The 12280-nt window shown below is 66.2% G+C and overlaps 1 protein-coding gene across 3 annotated transcripts; it reads right to left on the bottom strand.

Annotated features, from left to right (window-relative positions):
• Nucleotides 1-2179: 2179 nt before the first annotated feature.
• CANT1 (calcium activated nucleotidase 1) lies at nt 2180-12112 on the bottom strand. 3 transcript variants are annotated; one of them, XM_073310993.2, is made up of 4 exons: nt 11630-12112; nt 4471-5124; nt 3952-4155; nt 2180-3281 (listed from the first exon to the last, which is right to left on the bottom strand). In XM_073310993.2, the coding sequence occupies exons 1-4, from the start codon at nt 12030-12032 to the stop codon at nt 2911-2913; spliced, it is 1632 nt and encodes a 543-aa protein (XP_073167094.1). In that variant the 5' UTR covers nt 12033-12112; the 3' UTR covers nt 2180-2910. The 3 variants fall into 3 exon arrangements, with proteins under 3 accessions (XP_073167094.1, XP_073167095.1, XP_073167096.1); XM_073310994.2 differs by lacking the exon at nt 11630-12112 and adding an exon at nt 10573-10652; XM_073310995.2 differs by lacking the exon at nt 11630-12112 and adding an exon at nt 5956-6331.
• Between the last annotated feature and the right edge of the window lie 168 nt (nt 12113-12280).

Genomic DNA, 12280 nt, shown 5'->3' on the forward strand with positions numbered 1-12280 from the left:
GCTCTCCAGCTGACCACAAGGCCTCCCTGGACGCCTAAGGGAAAAATCACCCCCCAAACCAGAGCGCTTCAGGCCTGCAACAGGGGCCCTGCAGCCAGCAGATGGATGCTGCCACCTACTGACGCAAGTTGGTTTCCCAGCAGAGCAGGACGTCGGCCCCAGAGACCCCCGGGAACCCGCTCTGGGTTCAGCGCCAACACCCCCCTGGGGCCTCAGGGCAGGGACTCAACCATGTGTCCTGCTCCAAGCTTGCTAGGAATGGGGCCTCAGGAGAGCAAGAGGGCCAGGCCATGAGGAAAGGCAGGCCCACCAGACCCTGCAGCGAAGAGATCGGCGAACCCTTCCCCACAGAGAGGAGACTAGCTGCAGGACCTAGAGGACTAGTCAACAGACATAGCACGGGCCACATCTGGACCACCTGACGCTTCTGAACAGACGGCAAAATCTGTTTATTTTCTTGTTATTGTTCGAGCTAGTGTGGTGTGGAAAGCGTTTCTCTCAAGTCTGGACCTTGACAAAAAATAATTGACTACCCCCGACCTAGAGCCTCTGCAGCCCCCACCAGGGAACAGAGCCAAGGCCTGAGTCAGGTCAGCCCGGCCTGCCACAGGAAAGGGGAGCTGGTCTCTGCCAGAGGAACTGGCCAGGCACTCCCCCAACCCCAGTCAGGGCCTGAGCACCCCCGGGCACGGGGCAAGGCAAGGGCCGGGACAGCGGAGCTCTCCTGCCCTCAGGACGGCGCACCCCCAGCTGCTGCTCTGTACCGGGCAGCCAAGGGCTCTGCTAGGTCTCCTGACCGAGGCCACCCTGCCCCAGGCCCTGGGACGCTCACATGGGCGTGGGATGCTCTCCTGCTGCCAGTGAAGGCCCTGCATGTGCTGGTCTGAAAGAGACACATAGGGTGGGTTCCCCTTTCCCTGCACTGTACCACTGAGGTGTGTGAAGGGGGCTCACCAGGCCCTGGCCCACGGGCAGGACATCGGGGCTCCAGCCAGGGGAAGGCTGCCTACAGAACGGACCTGCTGCCTGGATGAAGGAACCCTGCTGGAGACGTGCCAGCGAGCCCATTTCAGCAACACTGCCAGCATTGATTCATAAAGTGACATATGCCTAGCTCCTGCAGAGCCAGGGCCTCACCAGGAGGGCGGAGGACTCAGGGGGAGGCCAATCCCATTCTGCCAGGCTTTGCTCACCTGTGCACATGCCTGGCCCTGCAGCCACTTCCAGGGGGCAGGCCGCGCTGCACTGGTGGCTGGAAAGCTGTGTGCCTCTGGGGGTGGGACTGTCCCGTTCCGCTGCCCTCCTACCCAGCGCTGGAGGATGCCCTGCCCACACAGAGCTGGAGGCTGACACACCCACCCCAGAACCGTCTGGTTTATCGAACAGATGCAGTAGCCAAGCAGCACAGCCAGGTCACAGGGGAGGGGCCGGAAAGTCACTAACCAGTTGCAAATGCTGCATCCATCAGCCGGCAGGGCAGGGGCCTAGGCCTGGGCCAGAGCTTGTGTGGATGGATTCCTGCCCGACTTGGCCTGTTCTCTGTGTGTACAGCACAGTCGGGCAGGCCTTGGTGAGGGACCCTCTGCTACAGGCATAAGGGGCCAGGGCAGAGGGACTCCTGGCCTGCAGGGCAGACACAGGGGCACAAAGACACTTTGCCATTCCCTTACCCTGCCCAACCAGAGAGTGGGGCCGGGTCCTCCCCAGGGGCACAACAGAGACCAGGACCCCAGGGAAATCTGAAGAGGAAAGGGCCTTTGCTCAGGCCCCGCAAGGGCAGAGTGCCTAGAGACGGCTCCTTGGGCCAGAGGTGAGGCATGTGGGGGAAGCAGCTTGTGTCAGGAGGGCCAGGCCACTCTCCCGGCCCCTTCCCAGGGCAAAGGAGCATGGAGATGAGAATGGCAGGGCTCTCAGGGCTCATCGCAGAGTCAGGTGCTGGACTGCTCCCATCCCACGGAGAGCTGCAAGTCAGAGCCTTAACCTGCCAAGCTCAGCGCCTGCCCCAGCCAGTCGGGAGGGAACAAGGCCCAGGCTGGGCAGGCAGATTCAGAGGGGATGCCTGGTCACTGGCTGTAAGGGAGGGAATTGGACTCCCTGGCAGGGATCCCCACCTCTTGAGCACAGCGGTTCCCAGCAGGAGGCCCCACGCCACAGAGCAGAGTGAAACCCTCACACGGAGTTCGGGAACGTTTCACTTTGGTTAATTTAATCCGTTAAACGACCCGGGCTGTAGCATGGCTCCCTTCCAACCCAGCCGGGCCCTGTGCACCTGCCCCGGCTGTTCCGCAGGCTCTTTCCAGGCCGTGCTGCAGCCATACAGGCAGAAGAGCAGCATCTGGGGGCTGGCTGCTACACACCAGCCTACTGGGCACGGCCCTGTCGGCACGAGCTGCTGCAACTCTGTGCTGCAGGGAAACTCCAGGGTAACGTAGCAGGTGCAGGCCCTGCCTGTGGGAGGGGCAGACAACCATGGGCCAGGCTCAGAGATGCTGAGCAATGCCACTGACCTGGCTGGGCAGTAAAGGAAACGCTCCCCAAGCAGCTACCTCACAGCTTCGCGAAGCCCCCTGGGGACCTCCCCTGCCAGCGCCCAGCGGGGCAGCCCAGGAAGGGCCCTGGGGTGCAGGACAAGGGCTTGCAGCCCTGCAGAGGGCCACGTGGAAGCTTGCAGCGGTGGCCTTTCACCACCAGGTGCTGGGGTGCAGCCATTCAAGCCACGTGTGCTGCAGCAACTCGCCAGCATGGTAACTGCAGGAGCCTGGGACCCCTCCCCGGAGCTGATCCAGGCCGGCTGTCCTGCCCAGCTCGGGAGCAGTGCGCCCCCCAGTGGTGACAACGCTCAGGCAAAGCCCCGCGCCCAACCCCAGGGCGTCCCTGCCCCTGTCTCTCGAGCCCAGGACAGAGTCCCTGTTAAATAAACTCAATCCCTTCGTATTTCACTGCCCCGATCTTGGTCTCCGGCAGCAGGAAGCGCCCGTCCAGCGTGAAGGCCATGATGTAGGTGGCAATCTTGCCACCGTCCTCCTCCGATTTCAGGGCCACGATGAGCTGGTCGTCAGTGTCGGGGATGAATTTGAAGGAGGAGAAGCCGTGGGTCGGGACGGCAGCCCCCACGTGGCTGACGGCGATGTCGCTGAAGTCCTGCGTGGCCCGCAGCAGCAGGTTGGTACCCCGGTGCTCGTCGGCCTTCTCGTCGTAGCGCTCCTGGCTGGCCCGGCGTGGCAGGAAGAACCAGCGCTGCAGCGTCTCGCTCCAGGCGGCCGACTCATGGATCAGGTAACCTGGGGAGGGCAGGGCCAGGGTGAGAGCAACTCCTAGGCCGGCAGAGCACAGGGCTGGGACCCAGGAGCTGCCAGTGCTCGGTCTGAATGTGACGAATGCCCTGGGCCACAGCCCCTCTCTATGCGTCACCTGGGTGCTGATTTCCCCTTTCCTGGGGCAGGGGAGCGGGTGTCAGCAGAGCCCTCCTCGCTGGGATTCCCGCTATGCTGCATGGATGGTGCAGAGCCGGCAGCCAGCAAATCTGGGCAGGGTGGGGGGCCAGCCTGGCTGAAGTCGCCTGCCTGCGAGGAGCAGATTCCCCCTCCCAGTTCCCCTAACACAGAGGGCAGCACAAGCCACGGCCCTGCCTCCAACAGCGCCGTGGGGCGACAGGCTGCCAGTGCGCCCAGGGACGGCATGCTGCACACGGCTCTCCACACCACTGCGAGCACAAGACTGGTCGCAGCACGATGGGCAGGAGGGGTCTAGCCCCGGCACCCAGCCCCACCCATATCCACTCCCCATGGGTGAGGGGAGGGGAGGTTCAAACCCCCAGTTCCTTTAGCACTCACATTGCCCGCCCGCAGCCTGGAGGGTGCAGTATCAGGAATTCCTTCCAGCCCCTCCCTGCAAGCGCAGATGGGACTGCCCAGGGCTATGGGGCAGTTGGGGGAAAGCCCCACCTCTTACCTGGGAGCCTGATGCCAGCCGCTGACCTCAGTGCGTTGTAGTTGGACACCCAGTTCTCATGGCCCACGTCCCCCTTGGAGCCGACCACCTTCACCCACTCGGGGTTCTCATTCATCACCTCCCCGGTGGTCGTGGTCCACTCCTTCCCCAGGCCACCCACGTATAGGTGTTCATCCTTCACTGCCAGCCACTCTGCTTTGAAGCCTAGGCAGAAAGACCCAGGGTTAGCTTGAACAGGGGACCTCAGCCCTGCAGTCAGAGGAAAGGGGTGGATGCACCCACAGGGGGCAGGGGCCGACTGGGGCAGCGGTGTGTGTCCCCGGCTATGCTTCCCGCAGCAGTCAGGAAAGCCTCTCCCCGCCGCCCCTTGGGGGGATTCCCATGGCCATGATCCAGATGCCCAGGAGGGCACGAAGGCAGGGGCTGGGCTAGTGATCACCAGGCAGCTTTGCTCTGGCGGCAGAGTTTGTCCTGGATCAGGGCTGCGACAGGGAAGACGAGAGGAGAGGCAGAGCTCACCTTTGCCCACGGTGCCATCTCCATCCGATAGGATCACCCAGGGGACCACTGTGGTGCCCTCGATCAGATAGACTACTCCCGTCCGGTCGTCCACTGCATACAGCTTCCCGTTGAAGACAACCAGCTCCGAGAGCTCCATGCCTCTCCCCTTCTCGGCCAGATGGGACTCCAGCACGCTGTCGGCCCGGTCCCACTCCACCGTCACTCTGTCCCCGCTGGCCGACAGGGTCAGGTAGCCCTTCTTCAGGTAACTGAACCAGGTGTGCTCCTGTGGCCCCTTGGAGCTGGTGTCCAGGTCGGCAATGACCCCGATCCTGTAGCGCACCCCTTCCGAGTTTCTCTGGGGCGGGGACAGTGGGTAGGTGTCATTGTACCTGTCCCCGGGCAGCGGGCTGAGCCGCCAGTTGTGGGCGTTGGCTGGGGCCGGTCTCCCCGTGGCCGAGCGGTGAAAGCAGAGCAGGAGCAGCCCCAAGGCAACGCTGAGTGAGGACACCAGGATGGCCTTCCAGCGCAGTCGGAAGCGGGGGTCAGCAGCCTTAGTCATGGACGCTAGGACGGGAAGGCCACCAACGCTGATCCGGAGAGGGCTCATAGACTCACTCCATTCCAGGCGCTGGCTGGGCGGGACGCGCATCAGCCTGGGGGCAGCAGAACCTGGCACCAAGCAAGAAAAGCGACAGGGTGAGACAGGGCCAGAGCTGGGGTCTCGCATTGCACCCTTCGGTGGGGCTGCGCTCCTGCCCCAGGGTAGTTAGTGGGACCCCAGGCTCCGCCCTGCCACCAGCTCCCCACCAGCAGCACCCATGGGGTGGGCCTTTCTGCTGACATCCCTGGCCCCGACACGCGCTCAGAGAGCCGCTGGTGCGCCCTGCTCTGCTGGCAGATCTGGGTTCAACTGACAGGGTAAGTGGGAAGCCCGCGAGAGGGCCCAGCAGACGGGGTGCCCCATCCAGGGAGCTCCACTGGGGAAGGGGGAAGCGGGGCCAAGGCTGGCTGGGAATGAGCATCCCCTCCCCCCGATTGCCCAGCAGCTCCACTGCTCAAGCTGGGAGGGATGGAAAGCATGGGAGCATCCAGAACAAAGGAGAATCGACCCTGGGCGGGATGGCCAGGGCCCTGCCGAGGGATCGCCCTAACTGTAGCAGGCCTGGCCTCCCTGGCCACGGGTACTGCCCTGCGGGCTGTAAACACCAAACCCAGCAGCTCTGCAGGAAAGCGCAGCCCCCGGCGAGGAGAGATCCCCAGTGCACCGCAGCCTACGATGGGCAGACGCCCGGTGAAGTTCACACAGCCAGTCTGCGGCAGAGCCGGAACCCAGGAGCCCCGACTCCCAGCCACAGCTCCTCCACAACATTCCCACCTGACTTAAATACCGCCTGGCGCACGCCCAGCCAGCTACCGGTGCCCACCCATCGGGAGCGAGAGCTGCGGGTGACCAGCCCTGGCAGCATCCCTGCCAGGCACGAGAAGCCCCATAACCCATACCTGCCGCCTGGCACCATGCCCTGCACACGGCCCGTCACACGCTGCCCTGCAGCTGGGTCCCAGGGTCCCCGGCACAAGAGGAAACAGCCGCAGTGTCTCCAGTTCTTCCCTGACAACGCTGCAGGTACCGAGAGCCGGGGGAGGGGATCGGGGTTCCCTGGGTAGGGAGGGGTGGCAGGAGAGGGCCTGACGCCCCCTGCCCTATGGCTGTCTGCACCAGACAAGGGAAGCAGAAGACAGACTAGAGCCCCAGGCCCCACTCCCCTTACAGCCTCTGCAGCTCGCCACATGGCAGAGCCTAAGCACCAGCCGCTCTCCCCCGGCCAAATCCTGCACGAGCCCCGCAACAGTCTAGCGAAGCCCAGCAGGGCTTTGGTGGGGGCTGGGCCCAGCCCCCCAGTTCTGCCTAGGGTCCCGAAAGGGCCTCTTTATTGGCTCCCAGGGTGAACGCCAGAGACCACAGAGCCGCACACAGCATGCCCAGAAATCCCAGCTCCTTCCCCAGGCACATGGCTAGGGAAGGGGCCCCACTGCCCCAGAGTTACAGGTATGTGGGGCAAGAAGAGGGGGAAACAGCAGGAGCACCACAGGAGAGCCCCTGCAAGGGGGTGTGGGAAGGAGTGCAGCAGCCAGCCCAGGTGTATGCACAGCCCTTCCCACGAACCCACCTCGGGGGCTCCCAGCCCTGGCCTAACAGTGCAGAGAAAGGCCAAGTTCTCTGGTTAAGCGCATGAAGGAAACTCGTAACAGCCGGGGACGGGCCCCAGGAGCCCTGGTTTCCTCCCACCCCCGACCCCGCCTTCCAGAGCCGGGGACGGGCCCCAGGAGCCCTGGTCCCCACCACCACCCTTCCAGAGCCCGGGACGAGCCCCAGGAGCCCTGGTCCCCCGCCCCCCACCCTTCGACAGCCGGGGATGGGCCCCAGGAGCCCTGGTCATCCCCCCCAGAGCCCGGGACGGGCCCCAGGAGCCCTGACTCCAAGTCACCTGCTCTGAACAGTCAGATCACACACACCCCAGATGAGGACGAAGATTCCCAGGCCGCTCGGACAGCCCAGGGGACCCTGCCCCACAGCCAGCAGGAATGGCCTCTGTCTCAGGAGCCACTTGCCTTCCTGGAGCCTGGCCACCCTTCCTGTGGAGCAAGCAGCCGGCTGGGCAGGGTCCGGGGAGCAGGCCCAGCCCCCGCCCCCGCGCTCTGCCGCGGCCCCACGGCTGAGCTGTGCAACAGGTGCCGGAACAAGCAGCTACGGGTGCTCAGCCCCTCCCTGAGCAGGATCCAGGAAACGCAGACCGCTCGGGGGATCCAGCCCTAGCCAACCACGTCGTCTTAAAGACACAGCAGCCTGTTCCCTCCTCTCCCCGGCCTAGCCAAGAGGCCATTCTCAGCCCAGCCTGCTCACCCATGCCTGCAGCGTGCTCCAGGAACACTGCCCGTGGCAGCATGGCCCCGTGAGGCCTTGGGGAAGGCACTTTGCCTGCCTCCCAGCTAGCGGGGCAGGGACTCACTAGTTAATGACAAGGGCAGAGCCCCTGCTTGACAAGCCAGACGCGCCAAACCTGCTCTGGTGCCTTGGTGCCTTTGCCTCCCAGCCCATTCTTAGCTGCTCTAGGGCTCCAGAGGCAGAAACAGCCTTTATTTGGGGGGTGGGGGCCTGCAGCTCTCACAGGGATCAATGGGAGGGTGGGGCCCAGCCACCTGTCTTCCCTAGCCGGCTGTGCCCCAAGGAGGCTGCTCCTTCAGCCAGGCCCAGCTCGAAGAACCAGGCCCCAGTCACCCAGGGTCTGAGTTTGGCTTGCCTGGAAACAGGGAGACTCCCTTGTAATGGAGCAGCCCGCTGACCCCCACGTGTAGTAACAGCAACTACAGCCAGGACACCCCATGGCTGGGAGCGACAGCCGAGTGCCTGCGTCTAGCACGTGGCCCTGCAGACCCCAGGCCAGTGATGCCCTGTGAGGGGCACACCCCTAGCAGGCTGGCCCGAGAACCTGGCAATCAATATGCCTTAACAGAAGCTCTCCGGAGAGGGTGTGGATCCGGTGCTATCCCCCGACTCTCCAGCCCCCCTGGACTGATAGCCTAGCTGATCTCCTGGGAAGCTCCCCCAGATGGCTCTGCTGCCTGGGGAGGGGATGCTGGCCAAGTCCCCAGACCAGCCACGACTCCTGCGTGCCTTCAGCAGGCTGCCCAGGGCACGAAGAGAGGCCTCTTTGAGCAGCGGGAGGACCGGGGGAGGCCTTGTCTGCTCACTCTGGAGCCCAGTCAGCACTGGGGCAGAAACCTCAGGGCACAAGCATGGACACTGCGGCTCCCCCACGAGACTCCCCCTGTAGATCGTGTGGGGCTGGCCAGCAACTAGGGAGCGGCCAGCGGGAGGAAGAGGGGGAGATTTTAACACCCATGAAAGCCAGGGACAGAACCAAAGACAGTGAGACCACAAACCACAGGGACGCACAGACCCACCTCCCCCGTAAAACTCCACCTCCAACCTGCCCCCAGCTCCTCCCCAAGTGTGCACAGCTCTGCCGGTGCCCCTCAGTCCCGACCCACAGCCCCTGCTAGCCCAGCCATGAGCTCCCTCCCCAGCCCTGCCAGTGCCCCTCAGTCCCGACCCACAGCCCCTGCTAGCCCAGCCCTGAGCTCCCTCCCCAGCCCTGCCAGTGCCCCTCAGTCCCGACCCACAGCCCCCCCCAGCCCTGCCAGTGCCCCTCAGTCCCGACCCACAGCCCCCCCCAGCCCTGCCAGTGCCCCTCAGTCCCGACCCACAGCCCCCTGCTATCCCAGGCCTGAGCTCCCTCCCCAGCCCTGCCTGTGCCCCTCAGTCCCGACCCACAGCCCCTGCTAGCCCAGCCCTGAGCTCCCTCCCCAGCCCTGCCTGTGCCCCTCAGTCCCGACCCACAGCCCCCACAGCCCTGCCAGTGCCCCTCAGTCCCGACCCACAGCCCCCCCAGCCCTGCCAGTGCCCCTCAGTCCCGACCCACAGCCCCCCCCAGCCCTGCCAGTGCCCCTCAGTCCCGACCCACAGCCCCTGCTAGCCCAGCTGTGAGCTCCCTCCCCAGCCCTGCCAGTGCCCCTCAGTCCCGACCCACAGCCCCCCCCAGCCCTGCCAGTGCCCCTCAGTCCCGACCCACAGCCCCCCCCAGCCCTGCCAGTGCCCCTCAGTCCCGACCCACAGCCCCCTGCTATCCCAGGCCTGAGCTCCCTCCCCAGCCCTGCCAGTGCCCCTCAGTCCCGACCCACAGCCCCCCCCAGCCCTGCCAGTGCCCCTCAGTCCCGACCCACAGCCCCCCCCAGCCCTGCCAGTGCCCCTCAGTCCCGACCCACAGCCCCCTGCTATCCCAGGCCTGAGCTCCCTCCCCAGCCCTGCCTGTGCCCCTCAGTCCCGACCCACAGCCCCCCCCAGCCCTGCCAGTGCCCCTCAGTCCCGACCCACAGCCCCCCCCAGCCCTGCCAGTGCCCCTCAGTCCCGACCCACAGCCCCCTGCTATCCCAGGCCTGAGCTCCCTCCCCAGCCCTGCCTGTGCCCCTCAGTCCCGACCCACAGCCCCTGCTAGCCCAGCCCTGAGCTCCCTCCCCAGCCCTGCCTGTGCCCCTCAGTCCCGACCCACAGCCCCCTGCTATCCCAGGCCTGGCCTCCCCCCCAGCTCTGCCCGTGCCCCTCAGTCCGCACCACACACGCTGCAATGGACACGGAAGGGAGGCTCAGGCTTGGTGCAGCCTGGGGCAGGACTCTGGGGACAGACCCCCGACTCCAGCAGCAAAAGGGTCTGGGCATTTGGTGGCCAGGCAAACGGGGGAGGAAGAACATTCCTGGAGACAATGACCCCACATAGGCCAAGGAGACCCCGCAGGGCGCTCTCACCTCCACCCTGCAGCGCATTGCTGGGTCAGGCAGGCCACAGGGACCAGGTGCAATGGGGCACCCAAGTCTCCCAGCGCCAAACACCCCCACGAAAGAAACCAGAGCAAGCACGAGAAAGGGGAGGGCGTAGGGCCGGGGGGGCCAGGACGCCTGGGTTCCTTCCCCAGCTCTGCACGCGGGGGAGGGGGAGGGGGAGCCCAGGACGCCTGGGTTCCTTCCCCAGCTCTGGGGGAGGGGGAGGGGGAGCCCAGGACGCCTGGGTTCCTTCCCCAGCTCTGCGGGAGGGGGAGCCCAGGACGCCTGGGTTCCTTCCCCAGCTCTGCGGGAGGGGGAGGGGGAGCCCAGGACGCCTGGGTTCCTTCCCCAGCTCTGCACGCGGGGGAGGGGGAGGGGGAGCCCAGGACGCCTGGGTTCCTTCCCCAGCTCTGCACGAGGGGGAGGGGGAGCCCAGGACGCCTGGGTTCCTTCCCCAGCTCTGCACGCGGGGGAGGGGGAGCCCAGGACGCCTGGGTTCCTTCCCCAGCTCTGCACGCGGGGGAGGGGAGGGGAGGGGGAGCCCAGGACGCCTGGGTTCCTTCCCCAGCTCTGCACGCGGGGGAGGGGAGGGGAGGGGAGGGGGAGCCCAGGACGCCTGGGTTCCTTCCCCAGCTCTGCACGCGGGGGAGGGGAGGGGGAGCCCAGGACGCCTGGGGCAGGACTCCGGGGACAGACCCCGACTCCAGCAGCAAAAGGACGCCCCCCAGCCCCCCACTCACCCGGGCTCCTCCCCGCGCGCCGGCGACTCGGCCTCTCGCGACGCGCCGCTCCGGCCGGGAGGGGGAGGGGGGAGCGCGTCGCAGCGCGCAGGCGCGGGCCGGGGACTCCAGCTCCCGGCCTTCCCCGCGCGCCGCACTACAGCTCCCGGCACCCCCTGCGCGGGCACCCCGGAGGCCGCTGGGGGATGTAGTCCGGGCGGTTCAGGCTCCGCCCCCTGCAGGGCCCTGCCCGTGGGGCTGTTTGCGGGGGCCACTGCCCCCCCCCATGTGACAGTCCCGCCCTGCGGCGCACTGCCCTGAGACCCCGGCCCTCCCCAGGGCATGGCCCCCTCGGGCACCCCGCTGTGCCCCCAGCTCCTCTGGCCCCATGAGCACCGCGGGGGATCCCCTCCTGCGTGTGAGCCCGGCGCCCCGAGGCCACGGTGATGGGCGGCACACGCTGCTCAGGCATCGGGCGCTGCGGGCCTCGGCACACGATAATCACCCGGGCCCAGCCCTGCGCGGCCCTAGGCCTTGGCGTAGGGTCGCCCCTGCCCCAGGATCCCGGCCCAGGAGGCCGGCCGGGCGCTCAGCCCGTGGCTCCGCTGTGCCGTGTGATGGGCTCAGGATCCGCCCACTTGCTTGGCCCTCAGAGGTGGGCACCCTGAGCCGAGGCGCGACCGATGCCGGGGTGGCAGTTCCACTCAGCGCCCTGCTGTGCCAGCCTGCTCCAGCCCAGCCTCATGCGCACAGAGCCTGAGCACCCTCTGCCCTGCACGCCCCGAGAGAGCACATCCCACTGGGCTCTCGCTCGGTGACCAAGAACGAGGGAAGAGAGCCAGGAACACACCGAGGTCCCACCCAGTCCTGTGCCCTGTCTCTGGCAGCAGCTGGCACCCAGTGCTTCCGAGGAAGGTGGAGAAAATCTGTCGGGGGCCCGGTGTGGCAGGCCAGGCTGTGCAGGGCACTGTGTAGACACAGCTTTAAACAGGGTGAAATGCCAGCATGGGGAGGGGCAAGGTAGCGCTGGGGTTGTGAGGGGGGGAAGGGGTGGGAATGGGGCAGGTAGGGAACTCACCCTCGACAGGGATGGGCTCCAGGATCCACTTCTCTTCTGCACAATGTGGGAATGAAACCCAGGGTGTGTCCAGAGCTGCCTTTTGGGGGTGGGGGTCCCAGGATCCTGACCTGCTAGGAGGAGCCTCTCCTTTGGCAGAGCCTCGAGTCTCCCATGTGATGTTCTGATCCCATGAAGCCCAGCGAGTCGGGGTCCTTAGCTCAGCAGAGGGCAAGGAGGGGACGCTTGCTGGGCTGGTATCAGCAGAGATGAGGGGTGGGAGCTTGTGTGTCCCAGGTAGCCTCTTGCAGGAATGTGCTGGCTGCGTTTCTCCCTGCAGGACATTCGGCTCCCCAGCACTTGCAGACTGGCCTGAGGCTGCTGGGACTCCGGCTGCTTTCTGATGGGGGCTCATTGCTCCCATGCAGCCTGCTCTGCCAGCACAGGGATGAGCGAGCAAGAGAAGCCAGTTTGCCCTCTGCCCTGGCTAGCTGGGATCCTTCTCCCGCTCCACAGCGGAGCAGCCCCTGATCCTGCTGAGGGCCTGGGCTGCAGCTGGCTGCTCAGACCGCGGTAGCTCCCAGGCAGGCCCCTGCCAACGCCCCAGCTTGCAGGTGGGACCAGCGGGACAAGACCACACGTGTGGGACAGAATCCCAGCCTGCTGGCTCCT

The sequence above is a fragment of the Lepidochelys kempii genome, chromosome 14 (assembly GCF_965140285.1).
Source record: "Lepidochelys kempii isolate rLepKem1 chromosome 14, rLepKem1.hap1, whole genome shotgun sequence".
Lineage (NCBI taxonomy): Eukaryota > Metazoa > Chordata > Testudines > Cheloniidae > Lepidochelys > Lepidochelys kempii.